Source organism: Cucumis melo, chromosome 5 (assembly GCF_025177605.1).
Source record: "Cucumis melo cultivar AY chromosome 5, USDA_Cmelo_AY_1.0, whole genome shotgun sequence".
In the NCBI taxonomy this organism is placed as follows: domain Eukaryota; kingdom Viridiplantae; phylum Streptophyta; class Magnoliopsida; order Cucurbitales; family Cucurbitaceae; genus Cucumis; species Cucumis melo.
Genome location: NC_066861.1, coordinates 6,005,105 through 6,022,895, shown reverse-complemented (window position 1 = coordinate 6,022,895; position 17,791 = coordinate 6,005,105). Strand labels below are relative to the sequence as shown.

The window sequence follows — 17,791 nt, the reverse complement described above, 5'->3', positions numbered from 1 at the left end:
ATTGATGTTTTATTACACTAGCACAATTTGATTGATTTACAATTAATTACCATGTTAAAATCTCTATCACCACATGCATTAACAAATTTCAAGGAAATTTCTCCCTCCCTCCAAGAGAGTCTTTTTCACACACACACATTTAGTATATATGGTCTATGTCAAAAACTAAATATTTTAAACAATTTTGTGGTTAATTAAATTTTACTTTTTATTTTTATTTTTTATTTTAAATACAGAACTTTGGAGATAGGGATGGAGAGAACGTTCGACATTCAAAGAGGAATGTCATGTCCATCAAATTTTTTGTTTTTGAAAAATGTTAATTACTTGTTAATTATTCGGTGCCTTAACTAGTTGAGATGAACCACTTGGATTAGTATTATTATTATTTTTTTTCTCGAAAAAACCTCTCAAACTTACAAACTCTTGTAAATTAAAGCATCTTATCATAAAAGCTCATATAATAATAATTATAAACGATTTCAACTTAGTTCAAATCTCCGGTTGAACTTACTTACCTCTTTTTTATATGTATTTTGTAAAAGAAAAGAAAAAGTTTAGTTATTCGAGTTCGATTTTTTAATTAAAATTTGAATAATAACAATATATTTTGTTGCTAATAGAAAATATACTACTGTTAAGTACACAGATTAAAAGTATATAGAATGAAATTTAAAGTTTAGAAATCAAACTGGTATTTTAAACTAATTTGTTTGTTGAATAGGGGGTAAAGAATATTGAATTTAATAGATATTGGTGGATGTTTGGTTGTATAATGGCTATATAGCCCTTTTAATTTAAAAAGCATTTACTATCAATAAACTTAAAATTGTTCTAATAAATGTAGCATTAAAATCAATAATTATAAGTTTTTTTTTAATAAAATTAATTAAAAACAAGTTATATAAACACTGACCTTTTATTTTACAAATACCAAATTAAACCTAAAAACTAATAAACTTGTAAATGTATATTGTATGAAAAATTAAACCATTTTCAATAAACTTATTTTGTCTCCAATTCCTTTCAATCTTTAATGTAAGTACAAGGGAGGCCCGAATTCTTCTTTTCTTTTTTTTTTTTTTTTTTTTTTTTTTTTTTTTTTTTAAACTTGATCTTAATTTAAACAATGGATAAGAAATATAGATAAGAAACCAAAAAAAATTTGAAGGAGGAAGGAGTTGGTTACATGCTTACCTTCCAAAAACAAAAAGCAAAAAGCTAAATAAGCTCTCCTATCTAATGCAACATCCCAAGGCGACACCTTCCCTACAAAACCAATGTCCTCCGTTATAAACTTATTAAAATGGTAATAAAAGAATAAAGGATCACTATCCTTCACTTCCACCGATATACAAAACTCAATCATTGAAGATGCTGTCACACCATCTTTTCTATATAGCATATTTAAAAATATTTACTATTGATATAATCTAAAAATAATTTACTATATTTACCAAACAATAACCCTACAATTGTTTAACATAAAATATGTTAAAAGTAAATCAATAATAATTTTGTTATCAACTAATATTTAATGGATACCTAGCTAAAACTAAGTTTACTAAGAATCCAAATTTTGCATTCTAGTACTAAACACATACATCTTTCGAAAATAAAATACAAATTTAGGATCCATTTAAATTGACTTAGAGAAAAAAATATCTTTTAATTTATTTATTTTTATTTAATCACTTTTAGTAAAAACTAATTAAAATAAATTTGAGAAACTATTTCTGATGAACTCAGTTCTTTGATTCAATGAGGTCATATTTTATTTTCTCTTTCTTTTTTAAAGTCCAATTTCTATGTGGGTTGCATTTATTTAATTATACTCAATTTTCATCTAATTTCCTAGGAGATTCCATTTTAAAAAAAAGTGGGCTTTTGAAAAAAAAAATGTGCGTCCACCTAATCATTTGTGGGTAGTCATAATAGGTAGTAATTTTTAGAATAATTATTAAGTATGTAGCAATATTTTTAAAAAATTGTAAATATAATAAAGTCTAACAGTGATAGACTTCTGTCGTTAATAGAATCTTATGGTTTATCAGTGATAGATCAACATTTGCTACATGGTCTATCAGTGATAGACTTCTATCATTAATAGATTTTGACAGGTTTTGCTATATTTGCAATTTTTTTAAAAAATGTTGCTATATACTTAATTATTTTGAATATAATTGTTACATTTGCAACTATCCCTGAAAATATATGAGTTAGTAAATAAAGATTTAACGAAATTCTAAGTTACAAAAATAAACATTTTTTAAAATTTAGAGACTAGCCATTAGAACAGGATTGAAAGTTGAGGACGAAAGTAGGATTTAGACCAAAATTTTATTTCAATTAACAAATAGGTTTATTATGAATCTCTTCTCTTCTGAAGAAAAGTTACCCACACAATTTTGTCAAAGTTATAGAAACAACAAACAAAAAACGAGAGTTCTACGACATTACCTTTTAATTTATTACTTCCATCAATGTTGAAGTACGAAAATAGTATTTATTGTACCATAAGTACGTCAAGAAAATTACGTGTATAAATATCTATGAGGAAAGTGAGATTCTATCATAAAATCCCATTTTCAAAGTTCTTGTTTTGGATACTCTCCATTGATCGTTTCAACCTCCTCTCTCCCTCAGCCGCAAGGAGTAGCAATTTTTCCATACACAAAATTTGAATTTTCTTGTGTTTGTATATTCATACGTATGCTCTAATATAACTTAATTTCCTTACTGTTTTCAAGACTAATACAATTACTGAATCGGTTTAATATGGAAAAGGGTAGGCGAAGATGAAGGTGGCGGTGATCGGAGCTGGGATCAACGGTCTGATTTCTGCTTATGTTGTAGCCAAAGCTGGAGTAGAGGTGGTGTTGTTTGAGAAGGAAGAGTACTTAGGCAGCCATCATTTTAGAACAATAAATTTTGATGGCTTTGATTTGGACCTCGGCATCATGCTCTTCAATCCAGTTATTATCTCTTTCTCACTTCTTTTAGGTTTAGTTTGATTTTATGGTATCTTATTTGAAAAGTCCTTTCTAATATTGTGCTTTATTTAACATAAGATTATATTTTAAAAAATAAGAAAAATTCTAGTAGAAGGTAAGAAACCACTTATAGTAAGAAAAATAAACTTTCGATTGAAATACGAGAATATGATAGATTTTGGTATATCTTCTTTAATTTGATATGTGTTTGGATACGACTTATAATTTTTCTTTATCAGGTAAGACATCCAAATACAATGGCATTGTTAGAGGATTTAGGAGTTGAAGTGGAAGAAGCATCAAATATGTCATTCTCGATAAGTATAGACAAAGGAAGAGGCTATGAATGGGGCACTCAAAATGGTGTTTCAAGTCTTTTTGCGCAAAAAAAGAATATTCTTGACCCATCTTTTTGGCAAATGATTCGAGAAATATCCAAATTTAACGACGAAGTTACCGAGTACGTACATATTATTGAAAAAAAAAATAAGAAAAAAGAAAAGATTGACTAAATTTTGATGTGGGCATACAGATATCTTAAAGCAATGGAAAACAATGAAGGATTGGAACAAAATGAAACGTTGGGACAATTTCTGAAGTCAAGGCACTATTCCAATGTTTTTCAAACTGCTTACCTTGTGAGATATAATATTTTCCCTTACCCATTTTAATTTCTTCTTTATGTTCGATTGGTGATTTAACAAGTATACTCGTTACCTTTATGCAGCTTCCGATGTGTTGTTCCATTTGGTTAAACCCTATAGAAAAAGTTGTCAACTTTTCAGCTGTCTCAGTGTTTTCGTATCTTCAACATCATTTTCTGCTTCAGGTCTTTTTAATTTACTATCACTTTTTTCTTCTTCTTATATTCTCCTATTTTCGATATCATTTCTTTAATAATTTGCTTCTTTTTATTTTTCTTCACAGTTATTTGGTCATCCACAATGGCTTACTGTCAAATCGAGTTCGAATGCTTATCTAAAGAAGGTGATATCCTCCAAATTGTTATTAGAGTGTTCATACATTATTAATCTTTTTTCTTTCTTTATAATACATTTCTTCGTTTGATTGGTCGATTCTTTTCATTATTATTATTTGTGGTTTTCCCAATTAATTAACTATGCAATTGGTGCTTTAAACTTCAGCTACAAAAAGCACTTGAGAGTGCAGGATGTCAAATAAGAACTTGCTCCAAAGTTAATTCCATCTCAACTACCAAAGATGGTGAGTAATTAAAGTTGTTGCATTAATTAATATATACATTGAGTTTTGATAATATTATTAATAGAGAATTCTTTTATATAGAAATATGGTTAGAAAATCTTTACAAATATAGCAAAAAAAATTTTTCTATCCGTTGTAAACTACGGTAGATCAAGATAGAAATTCATCAGTTTTATAAGTCTATTGCGATCTATATCACATGTAGAAAGCAAAATTTTACTATATTTATAAACAAGTTACTTCATTTTGCAATTTGAATTATAGCAAATAAAAAAGACATTAAGTGTAAAATTTTGATCAGGATGCATTGTAAGCTATGGGCTCCATTGTGAAGAAATATTTGATCAATGTGTGATAGCAACTGATGCCTATGATGCATTAAGCATATTAGGAAATGAAGCAACACAGGAAGAAACAAGAGTACTTGGGGCTTTCCATTACGTTTTTAGGTACATTTTTCTTTTAAATCTCATTAATCTTTCCACTTATTATTGGGTAATATTTATATATTCTAATCTTTTTAATCAAATATCTATGTGTTGATCACTTTATTGGCTCTACGAACATATTAGATATGATTCTCGTCTCGAAACTAAATGACAAGAAAATGGATATTATATATATAACTCGTATATTTATTATAAAAAATGTAACATCTCTTCTTAATGCGCTTGTTAAGAAAAATCTCTTCCACTTATTACAAGAATAAACATATAAAAATAACAAAGGAACTAGAAAAAAAAAAAAAGAGAAACAATAATAAAACCGGAAACATGAGAATCAACATAGAAAAACTTCAAACTAGCTAGTGAAAAAAACATGGATAGAAAAATTCTATCATGTGAAAAATTATTACAATCGCATATAAATTTGTCCTCAAACCCAATTAGAAAATATTACTGTGATAAAACTTTTGACTACTCACGCCATTTTTCCACTTTCAACTAGAGAATACAAAGGAAAATTTGATTAGAGTTAGCACATCTAAGTGCTTAAAGTGTTTCTAGCTTGGACGTTTAAAGTCCAAAGAGATGGGTCTTTTTTAGTGTTGGAGTCCATAATTTAATTAAAACCTTTTCGATATGAGACATCTGAACAGTACTTCTAATATTTTAGTACCTTCTAAGAATTTTCTTTATTGTCACATGTCGATAAATCCTACTTAAATTTATGATGCAACTTTCATTATCGACATAACTTTCACCGCATGCGCTTGCATAACTATCAATTCAATGCCTTGTGTGGAAACTTGTGGAACCGATAGCATCACATCTTCTATCATGGTCGTGAAGCAACATATGCCACGAGGATGATTTTATCTTTCTTCAGAAGAACAAGTTTCCATCACCTATGGCAATAGTGATGATGTCACACCCTGCCCCATACACGCCCTTGCTTCGTATGTGAGACGCGGTGCACTTGAGCATCCTTGACGCGTCAAAACGCCAAAGATACTCAGTCTTGAGTTTCGTAAACTTTGCTTAAATGCCTCATGACCTTTTTTAATCTTAACTTATAACTTAATACACATCTTTAAGTGATGCGAAACATAACACAGAAAAGGTAAATCGAACTAAACTTTATTAAACTTGTCCAATTACTTACAACAACTTTACATACATAAATATAATTACAACAATTTAAAACTTAAGCTAAATGCCTTGGCAGCCTTCTCGTCTAGCAAGCTCCTCCACCTTCCTTACTTGGCCTTAACGCCCGCTTCCTCAAAAATGAATTTTAAAACATAAGTCTACAAGCTCAATGAGGTTTTATGAATAAACCTTTTTGTGAAATACCATTTATAAATATCATTTCACCAAGCATATCAAATCACATACATTTAACATAACAATTTTATATTTAAACTTTACATTTCGCATAACACCCATTAGTTATCAACATTCCCTTTGCCAAGTATCCCGAATCATCCTCTACGCTAGGTCATATAACTTCGCGTTTAGACTACTGTAACAACAGAATTCGAGGATATTCAGATTCGTCCTTATTTCCCAGGCCGCTAAGTTTAATACACTCCTTTTAATGCATTAATTAACTAGAATCTCATCACCATGTAGCCCTGTACACATCATGGTGGCCCTTACTCTTTATGTGCACATAAAAGTCAGCTCACTGAAAAGGAAATAACGCCAATGTGGTTTGGAAACAATTCATAATCATTTTTCTTTAAAACATTTGCAATGAAAATCATTAGTTAAGATCAAACATAAATAAGAACCGCAAACCATTTAGACATTTTAAAAGAAAACACTCACAACATAGCTTTGCAAATAACCTTCAAATACCTCACTCTTTCCTTTTCTCGTGTAGCTATTTGGGCAACACTTCAACACTTTAATTTTTCTTTTTAAATCTCCAGAATAACAATAACCAATATTCTGACCTCAAACTTCTATTTATACTACTTTTCAACCGAGCTTAGTCACCCTTAAACTCTTATCCTTTTGCCACCTACTACACATAATGGTGCATGTGTAAGCTAAAAAGTTATCCTAAACATGCTTAACCTAATATTTGCACGTGGCCCATGACTTAGGAAATTTCTGAAAAGTTTCCTTACTTCTTTTCGCCTAGTCCTTCTTCTCGCGTAATGCCTTAATCGCATAGAAACACTTAGACTTTAAAAATCATTCTCGCAAACTACCTTGGTCCTCCATTGTTCTCACCTACTCGTACTTCAAAACGCCTAATTCAAAACACTTAGCCAAAATTTACTTCTTTGCTCTTAATTCAAGTGTTGGTCTTACAGATGATGTTTTGCATCTGACTCAAAGCCCTTTAATGAACCTGCTATGTTAGGATAATCCTTTTTCATGTGTACATATAGACTATTATAACGACCAAACTCTTTATACTAAACTGAGGTCATTACCTTAAAAATAAATAATAATTTTAACAATTTTTTGAAAAGAGGAAAACTAAATTTTTTATAAAATTAATGTGTTAGAAAGACATAAATCGACAAACCAATAACATTAACTTGAAAATGTAACCCGAGGGTTCTAGCAATTCTTTAAATAAAATAAAGTTAAATAAATAAGATAAAAATTTAATTAAAAAATGTCTAAAAACAAAATATTGAAAAACTGATACATAGATGCAGAAGCATAACTGAGTTCCCATATAACACGTCATAGACCTTTTTTGTCACTTGATAGCTTTCCTCTACTTTTAACTTTGCTTGAAATATTAAACATAAGAAAAAGATGAGTTTAAACATATACTCAGTAAGGGAACTACTACTAGTCCTTCTAGGTGTTTGTTAACTTTCCATTAGGGTCCCATAAGGAAGTATCCCAAAACTATCGTGCTATCGAACATACACAATCTAGTGATCTCGTAGAAATACTTCTAGTCTATCGATGAACCCGAAGGAACACCTTAGAGAATCAGGCTATAAGTGACACTGTCGAATCGCTCATAAAACCTATCATGACAGACTGGTGGTCTCGTCAAACTCACACAGTCATAAAAAGGGAGTGATCTCGAGGGACACCGATATGGATACAACTCTAATAAAAAAGTTATCAAAACACCACAGGTAATAGCATGTAGTATATCATAAACATCAAAACATGACATGAATATCAATCATACCGTCCTTATCATATGATTAATATATCAATCATATTATGCATCTTAGCTACATCAATGCTATTTATAAACCCAAATAATAATAATAAATATCGATCATAAGATGCATCCATATCAATCATATTATACATCTTAGCTACATCAATGCATAATGGAAAATACATGCAAGCTCATAATTAATATATTTTCAAAGGTTTACTAGTAGAATCTCTTACTTGAGATTAGTTAAAAATATTCATTCGCTCACATTCAGTTCTCAATTAAAGCAGAGATCCTAAACAATAAGGTAATATTCTTAATTAATAAAATTTACTAATGACTAGTATTTAAAATTTTCCAATTTAACTTATCCAAAATTTAAGGTTGAAACTAATTCAACCTTAATTGGAAAAAATTCCAAGATTAAATTTTAAAATATTAGCAAATTGAACATTTAATTTAACTTTAATACAATGGGTGAAGGAAAAACTGTAACGACCCAACTCCTTATACTAAGTCGAAGCCATTACTAATTTAAAAGATAAATAAAATTTGTAAAGTTTGGATAAAAATAAAAATAAAACAAAACCTCAAAATTTTCATTTAAAAGCATAAACAAATGTGATTAGAGATAAGTATAAAAATAAAATCCTAACTCGAGCTCTATCTAATTTTAAAGAAATAAAATATCAAATAAAGAATAAACTAAAATGCAAATATTAAAGTCTGAACTATGACATAAAACGGAAGCAAAAGATCCCTATGGCTAGCCACGGTCACTTCTGATCGCTCGCCAGCTTGCCTCTACCCTTACTTCTGCCTCTGCAAGAAAAAATAGAAATGGAAAAAGAGTGAGTATAAAATACTCAGTAAGGGACCCGCTACTAGTCCCGCTAGGTGTCAAGGGCATAATTGTCCAAGGTATTATTTACCGATGGTCGTATGCTCGAATACCCCCAAATCACTTTATCTTTATGTCTTGAAAGTAGTTTAGGTTAATCTTTCGTTTAGGTGTCGTCGAGTCACAGTGTGACATTTCGGCTTTTTCATATGCAAGTCTGCCAAGGCCAAAATTCTCAATATGTACTATAGGGGGTATATGAGTAGTCCGACCCCCGCCCAAGCCTTGTCGCACTCTTTGCATGTTAAGCTATTTTCCTTGCAATTGACAGTCTTCAATGCTTTCTTTATGACGTTTTCAACTATTTACTTTCTATCTCTCATTTTATAAAAACATTTTCCCAAGAACGGGGAGGGAGGCTACGTCATACCGCGAGTTTGTCCGCGGATTCCGACTTTCGAACGGCTGACTTGCTGATCGAGCTAAGCAAGTGCCGCACAATCGTGTTGAGAAGTTACGATTGTGACAAGTGGTATCAGAGCCAAGTTGGCTAATTGACGATAAGACCGAAACATGTCGTCGTCGAATCCATTGGGCAAGGCTCAGAAAGACCGACTAGTAGAGCTGGAAGAGCAGATGCTCTACCTAGTCGAAGTTCCAGACTCTATCCGCTACTTGGAGTCTCGTTTCGATGAAATTTCTAAAAAAACTGATGCAATCGATGCGGTAGCTGGCCGTGTCGAAGCGTTGCCGATACAAGAGTTGTTGGCAAGAGTCGACACCTTGGAAGCAAACACAAACGTCGGAAGAACTGTTAACTACGAGCGTGGAGACAGTTCATCGGGCTTTGCTACCCACATGGAAGAACGTGTCAGCGAGCTAGATAGCTCTCAGAAGATACTCTTAGAGATGATAAACGACATGTCAGAGTATTTTCGAGCCACCCTCGATGTCGTTAGGAATGAAATCGCAGATGTGAACACAAGACTGAGTCTCACAATGCGAGCAATGGCAAACCAAGTTCCGGTTGGAGGAGCAGTTCCTGTTACTAAGGTGAAGGTTCCGAAACCCAAACCCTTCTGTGGGGTGAGGGATGCAAAGGCCTTAGAGAACTTCACATTTGACCTCGAACATTACTTCAAGGTCACAAACACAGTCATCGAAGAAGCCAAAGTGACATTGGCGACGATGTATCTGTGTGAGGATGCCAAGTTGTGGTGGAGGTCCCAATACATGGACATACAGGAAGGGCGTTGCACAATAGATACGTGGGACGTCTTGAAGAAAGAACTTCATTCGCAATTCTTCCCCGAGAACGTGGAAATATTGGCTCGGCGAAAATTGCGTGATCTAAAACACACCGGCAGCATCCAAGAGTACGTGAAACAGTTTGCCGTCTTGATGTTAGACATTCGTGATATGTCAGAGAAAGACAAAGTTTTCTGTTTTGTCGAAGGGCTGAAACCGTGGGCCAAGACCAAGTTATATGAACAAAGGGTCCAAGACCTCACGTCAGCGTATGCAGCAGCCGAACGGTTGTTTGATTTGATTGGTGACTCTCAAGATGTGAAGCGTCACCAAAGTTCCTCACTTGGAAGGAATAGGAATAGTCGCCTGAGTTCTCCCAAAGCTGTCGAGGGAGACAAATGTTCTGGTAAAGACCGTAGACCTTACCAGTCAACCACCGAAAATGCATGGCGAAGGCCGAATGATCGAAGTCCAACCAAGCGTCCCCTCAGTTGTTTCATATGTCAGGGGCTACATCTGGCGAGAGAATGCCCGAATAAAGTCGACTTCCATGCGTTTCAGGCCTCATTAATCACGAATTCAGATGATAAGTCAAATCATGCTGAGGATGAAGCGGGCCTGATAGATGGGGGCAAAAGGACTCGAATAGGGGCCATAAAGTACATGTCATCTCTCCAGAAAAAGTCAGGGGAGAGACACGTACCAACAAAAGGGGGCTTACTGTATGTTGACACCTGGATCAACCAAAAGCAGGCTAAGAGAACTATGGTCGATTCTGGTGCAACCCACAACTTTATTACAGAGGCAGAAGCTAGGCGTCTAAGGCTCCGTTGGGAGAGGGATTCAGGAAAGATGAAAGCCGTGAATTCCATTGCCCTACCTATCGTCGGATTGGTGAAGCGAATGACGATAAAGTTGGGAGGATGGAGAGGCCCCGTAGACTTTGTGGTTGTAAAGATGGACGACTTTGATGTAGTACTGAGAATAGAGTTCCTCCTTGAACATCAAGTCATTCCAATGCCTTTAGCCAAATGTCTAGCGATTACTGGATCCTTCCCCACGGGAGTACAAGCAGATATTCGTCAGCCTAAAGAGTTCAAAATGATATCGGCCATGCAACTAGACGAGAGTCGCGCCCAAGAGGAACCACCATATGTGGAGATCCTGCTTGGGGCGTTGGAAAAGTCGGGGGAGACAGTCCCCAAGGACACTCTGTGTGTCCCAGAGAAGTGCCATGGTGTGATGCCAAGTAGTTGGCTCAAGTCCTCGTCGATGCAAAGGAGAACCGACCATGGGGTAGAGTCGCCATCAGAGGCCAAAGCGTATGCAAAGAATGCTTATCGCATGGCGCCGTCGGAGTTAACCAAACTTCGGGAACCATCAGAGGTGTTATTGAATACAGGGTGTAGTATACCTGTACAAGCTCCGTATGGAGCCCACGTCCTTTCCCTAAAGAAGAAGGACAGAAGCCCACAACAGTGTGTTGACCGCCGTATCCAGAGTAAGCTCACAGTTCGGCGCAAATATCCACTCCCCATGCTCACGAGGCAGGTGGACCACCCACGTGGGGTGAAGTATCTCCAGAAGTCAGACATCCGACCGAGGTACTATCGAGTAAGAACAACGAAGGCAAAGGGACTCGAGAAAAATTATGTCACTAGGCATGAAGCATACGAGTTCCCCGTGGCGCCACTGAGTCTTACCGATGCGAAGGGAGGAGAGTGTTACTCTGTGCAGAGCCAGAAAAACGTGTCGGATCATGTGGGGGAGTGCCACCAGAGTGGGTTGATGAGAGAAGAAGACACTTAGTGGAGCGAGAACCTCGAGTGTCAGGTCGCCTTCAATGGTTTGAAGCAAGCTATGATCGAGGGGCCAAGTCTTGAGGTCGTCAAGGTGACCAAGACTCCCAAAGTTGAAGTCGAGCAATTCAACTGTGCGCTCGGAGAATACCTGCATCATTGTGTTGATGGCAGACAAAAGAATTGGGTTCAGCTGCTGAATGTAACCCAATTTGGTCATAGTGCTCAGACAAACTCGTTGATCAAGAGGAGTCCGTTTGAGATTGAAGGTAAGAGGCATTCTGTGTTGCCGCCCCTCACTGATGGCCCTTATGTAGGGGACCGCCCTCAAGTCCACCGAGTTGGAGAGGAATGTGAACAGATGGCCGACATGAAGAAGCTTCAAGGCCGATGGAGGAGAGGGGAGATCCAAAGCGATGCCCTCTCGAGTTCGAGTGGATGACCAAGCTTCCAATTGACGGTGCAACAACGCCGTAGGATTATCTGTCAACCTGGACCTGAAGGAAGACAGAAAAGTCAAGGAAGTCCTTGCTGACAGAGTAAGGACTGGTAGAAGGCCCACGAGGGAGACAAATAAATCCCTGTTGAAGCGAAAGAAGCCCTTGTGGAGGTAACAAGAAAGGACTTGTCGAAGACCTTGAAGTGTGGATGCAGAAGACCAAAGAGCTCCAGCTTCGCCAGTTGACAAGGACATCAACCGTTTAAGTGGGGAAGAATGTCAAGGGCATAATTGTCCAAGGTATTATTTACCGATGGCCTTATGCCCGAATACCCCCAAATAACTTTATCTTTATGTCTTGAAAGTAGTTTAGGTTAATTCCTTCGTTTAGGTGTCGCCGAGTCACAATGTGACATTTCGGCTTTTTCATATGCAAGCCTGCCAAGGCCAAAATTCTCAATATGTACTATAGGGGGTACATGATTAGTCCGACCCCCGTCCAAGCCTTGTCGCACTCTTTGCATGTAAAGCTATTTTCCTTGCAATTGACAGTATTCAATGCTTTCTTTATGATGTTTTCAACTATTTACTTTCTCTCTCCCATTTTATAAAAACATTTTCCCAAGAACGGGGAGGGAGGCTACGTCATACCGCGAGTTTGTCCGTGGATTCCGACTTTCGAATGGCTGACTTGCTGATCGAGCTAAGCAAGTGCCGCACAATCGTGTTGAGAAGTTACGATTGTGACACTAGGTACCTGTTAACTTTCTATTAGAATCCTGAAAGTGGTACCTAAGAACTAGCACATTCCCGAACACGTGCAACATGTGATCCTGGAGGAACATAACTGGTTTTCGGTGATCCCAAAGGAACGCCCTAGGACAATCTGGTCTGTAGTGTACCTGGAGGAAACACTAAGACAATCGGGCTGCGAGCGATCCCGTCGAACCACTCGAATTATGTCTATGTCAATGCCAGACTGGCCGTCCCGTCGGACTGTGCAGTCCTAAAAAGGTGGTGATCCCGAAGGACACCCATGCAGGTATGACTCTAATAGGATAAGCTAACATACATCCTAACCATAACATGCACGTAACAAATCATCATCACATCATCAAGTCATATCATAACATCATGTCATGTCATATCATCATTAATTACCATGACGTTATGCAATCTAGTTATCAATGTGCACAACTAAAAATATATGCGACTCTTAATTTCATTCGTACGTCTAGTAATAGAATCTCTTACCTGGAGATTAGCTTAATCAAAATCTAACAGTAAAATCATGCCTTCCAAGCAGCGATGTCCTAAATAGTTAGAAACAACCAAATTTAATAATTTAACCCTCAAAGAATTAAGGGTCCAAAAATCCATTTAAAGTAACTTACCCAAGATCAAGGCCTAACTCAGTTTAGACTTAGTTGGACAAATTCCCAGCTTGGCTTCCAGTTAACTATAGTCAATTTAATCCAACAATTAACTTAGTTAGGGTCAAAATAAATCTTAGCTGGATAGACTAAACCAAATCAAGCATACCAAGGCTTACCAAGAAAAATGGGTAAAAAATAGGGTTAAAAGAAGCTTGGCAGCTCAACTGGCTCGGTTGGAAGGGGAAAATCGGCTGGCGGCTTAGCTGGAGGAAAGGACTGGCTGGTCGGCTCAACTAAGGACTCGCGTGTGGTCGACTCGGGTAGACTCCAGGCGCGGCTCAGCAAAACAACGCACGTGCGGCTTGGCTCGGCGCTTGTGGGCGGCTGGAGGCGCAACTTGCACACGCGGCTCGAACGGCTGTTGCCGGGTCGACTCGGGTTACGCCTGCTGATGGTTTGTTGACGGAGAAGACCAACGACGAAGACGGTGACAATGTTGCTGCTGCAAGGCTGACGACTCGACGTGCCGCGAATGGTTGAAGACGGAGGTGACGCTGATGGAGCGTCGTCGTGCGTGATGTGCTTCACATGACGACTGACGCTTGCGCACGGTTCAGCTACGTCGGCGAGCAACTTCAAACGAGAGAGGCGATGCGCCTAATGAAGCCGATCGGCTCGGCCTGACGACGGTGGCGGCGGTTTGCAAGAGGGGGGTGGCGGCGGTGGAATTAGGGTTAGGGTTTTCTCCTTTTCTTTCCTTTTTTTTTTCCAATGAAGGAGATGACACAACTTCATATGCCATATTTAAACAAAATAATAACATTAATTATTATTTTTCTTTTCATTTTCCTCTTTCCCCAAACTCAACCAAAATAAAACAAATCTTCTCTCTCCTCATTTAAAACCCATCAAATCTCTCTTTTTTATCTTCTTTTTTCTTCTTTTCCCAAATAAATCACATAATCTCTCTCATCAACCAACCAATCATCTTTATCTTATCAAACTATATTTTCATATATCATTACATTATTATCACAATACAATTGTTAAATCTTAAGTCCAAAAATACCCCCCAAACATACATAACCAAAACAAACATAAATTCCAACTTAACAAAAATTTGATATTTTCAATTATCTAATAGAATCAAATCTCCATAAGATAAAATCTTCAACATCTAAATAACACCCAAAATCTCAAAATTATACTTAAGATAATGAAATTAAATTCCTAAATTTTGGGACATTACAAAAACTCCAAGTTAAATCCAAAATTTAAATTTATCATCGAACCAATAATTAACAATTGATGGGTATATCCAAAACCCACAAATTAAACTAAACATAAATAAAATAATTAATAATTTTACTTAATAAATTATCAATTATGGCTAAACAGGAATCAAACCCTCAATTGGGGATCGGGTAGAAGAACCCTTAACTTAGGTAATGGTAAGTTTTTTTCTCAAACCCTAATTCCACCTAAACATAACCAGAATTAAATTAACAATATTTTTCAATAAATTACTAATTTAATTACCTTAGTTTACCAAACTTACTCAAATGAAGGTTGAAAAATTCCCTTAACCTTGATAGAAAAATTCATCGTTTTAAATCTTCAAAGCTTTGCCAAAGAAACCTTCCAAAGACATGCAACCAAAGTCAATTCTAATAATAACTTAATTTAGAGTCTCAGTCAATTAAAATCAACAATAAAGATCCAAAACATTCACTTAAGTTACCAATTTTAACCAAAACTAGTGAGACGGTAGCAGAAGGTTATCTTAGTGAAGAAAATGAAGAACTATTTTTCTTCTCTTTCTTTTCAATTTAAACATTACAATGCTATTTATAAATCAAAATAATAATAATAATATTAATCATTATTATTTCCTTTTTCCTTTATAATATATATTAACCATTATATACATATATTTTTATTCGCATTCTTTTTTTTTTCTTAATCAATTCACAAAATCTTAAGCATTTATAACAAATAATAATAATAATAATAATACTATATTATTATTATTATTCTCTCACCAAAGTATATAATAAACATATATATTTATTAAAATCATTATTCTCTCCTAATTAAATATATAATCTTTTATCATCCAATCAAATCAACTCTCTACCCTCAATCAATATTTTTTTTTCTCCAAAATAATTAATCATCTTCCATAACAATTAATCTTTATTCTTTTCCCAAAATAATTATCCTTTTACAAATAATTATATTTTTCCACCATATAATAATCTCCCTTGATAAATATTTTTTCTCCAAAATTCAATTATCTTTTCCTTAAGTAATTATATTTTAACAAATATAATTATTTTTTCCTTTTCCATAGTAATTATATATATCCACAATATGTATAATTATCAAATCTCCAACAAAATTTTCACCCTACAATTTAATTAAATAACATCCATAATTATTTAATTTAATAAAATTCTCAACACCACAAACTAAAACCTCTAATTAATTAAATAGTCATCCAAAAAATATTTAATTAATTTTAATTCTCACAAAATCAAATTATAATTTTCATTAAATGAATTCTAAATAACGTCCAATAAATTAAATCTAATTAAAAAAATTAAGATAATTAAGTCCAAAATTATCTTAATCTTTGGGGCATTAGAATCTTTTCTCTCATTTAAGAAAGTTTCGTCTTCGAAAGTTCTAATCCTCGAAAAACATGGAATACTCGGCTCTCATGTCATAATTAATAACATTTTCCACCAAATTATAGAAGTTTTAACTAAATATACATATCCACGTTTATATACTTAATTAATCCAACACCTTACATCAAATAAATTTCTTTAACTTCTAACTTTAATTAATCTAACATCAAATAAATTTCATAACTTCCAGTTTCATTTAACCTAATATCCATAATAAGTTTTGTAAATTTTTGGAGTATAACAACTATCCACATTCTCAACAACCGATTTTTTATACAAACTTTTTCTTACTTCCAATTGCTAGCACTAGATTCTCTTGTGAAGTATATGCCCTTCATTATTTAGTATTCTTTCCTCTTAAAACTTGCTAATATCTTCGGTCAAACCTAAAGTTTTCTTCTCATACATCAAAATTGGCTTCGTATATATGTTGATAAGAAGGGGAAGTGACAAAAGATGAGCCAAAGGATCTTATCTTTTATCAGCTACCTTCGCTTTGATCACCCACCTTCAGCTAAAAAATGATGTCATTAATTGGAATGCCCAGATGCAAAGAGCTTTATGGAAGAAACTTGAAATAAATGTATCAACTATAAAGCACCTCAAATATCGATTGTTCTGGCTGTTGAAATTCCATGCACATTTGCAAGAAATTAATTTTAATCAAATTTAGCCTTGCAGTTACGACTCTCAAATCCCTTTCCTCCCAATCTTCATCTTTCATATTGAACTTATTAAAACCTTCCAGAATCGTCGCCGGACTTGGCATAAGTTGGAAGTTGGATCCTTCCGTCGAAGTTGTGACTATTAATCCAGAACAAGAGCCAAGAGACATCTTGTTTAAATCCTCAATTGGCCATCCAATTCCATCTCTTAGTGCATTCAAAGCCTCAAACGAGCTTGATAGTATTCAAGGCAACAGACAAATTTGGTTTTGTGGATCATATTTAGGTGAGAGGTTGATTTTTATCATTTTGGTGCCCAATTTCTATAATTACCATAAGTTTGAGGACCCAATTCATTTTACAATGGAAAGTTCAATCAAACACGGTTATATTTTATATTTTAGAGGTTATTTTAATTACGATTTATTTTCCAGCTTAATTGTCATGAAAATCATCTTTTCGAAAAAAACCTCTCAAAAGTCTTTATACCCTTACAAATAATTCTATTTTTTATAATTTCCCATAAATAATTTCTAAATATATAAAATTTTTTAAAATTTTAGGTTTATCATTGATATATAATTTATTGATGATAAATTTTTTATCATTTCAATAAAGATATCCTAAACTATTATCGAACCAAACTCACTTCCATCATCATGGTATTTCTTTTTTTTGTTGTTGATAAAGTTATTTATTTTAAAAAGAAAAGAAAGGAAATAGAGGGTTTTAACGAATACTTGAAGTGTGTAGGGATAAAATCTCTAGCAATAAGGTTATATTCATAGACCTTTTGGTGCAAAACGCAACCAAATTATATCCAACAATATTAGCCAAAGTTTAATTTTAATATATAAAAAGGGAGAAATGTTTGTAGCACTTGAAGTTTGTGAGATATTATTATAAAGTACTGAGGAGTAAA

At 34.4% G+C, this 17,791-nt stretch overlaps 1 protein-coding gene across 1 annotated transcript; it reads left to right on the top strand.

Annotated features, from left to right (window-relative positions):
• Positions 1-2,798: 2,798 nt before the first annotated feature.
• LOC107992333 (uncharacterized) lies at positions 2,799-4,817 on the top strand. The gene is made up of 8 exons (XM_051084939.1): positions 2,799-2,975; positions 3,233-3,453; positions 3,526-3,631; positions 3,721-3,822; positions 3,921-3,980; positions 4,139-4,217; positions 4,519-4,666; positions 4,790-4,817. The coding sequence occupies exons 1-8, from the start codon at positions 2,799-2,801 to the stop codon at positions 4,815-4,817; spliced, it is 921 nt and encodes a 306-aa protein (XP_050940896.1).
• Positions 4,818-17,791: the final 12,974 nt, after the last annotated feature.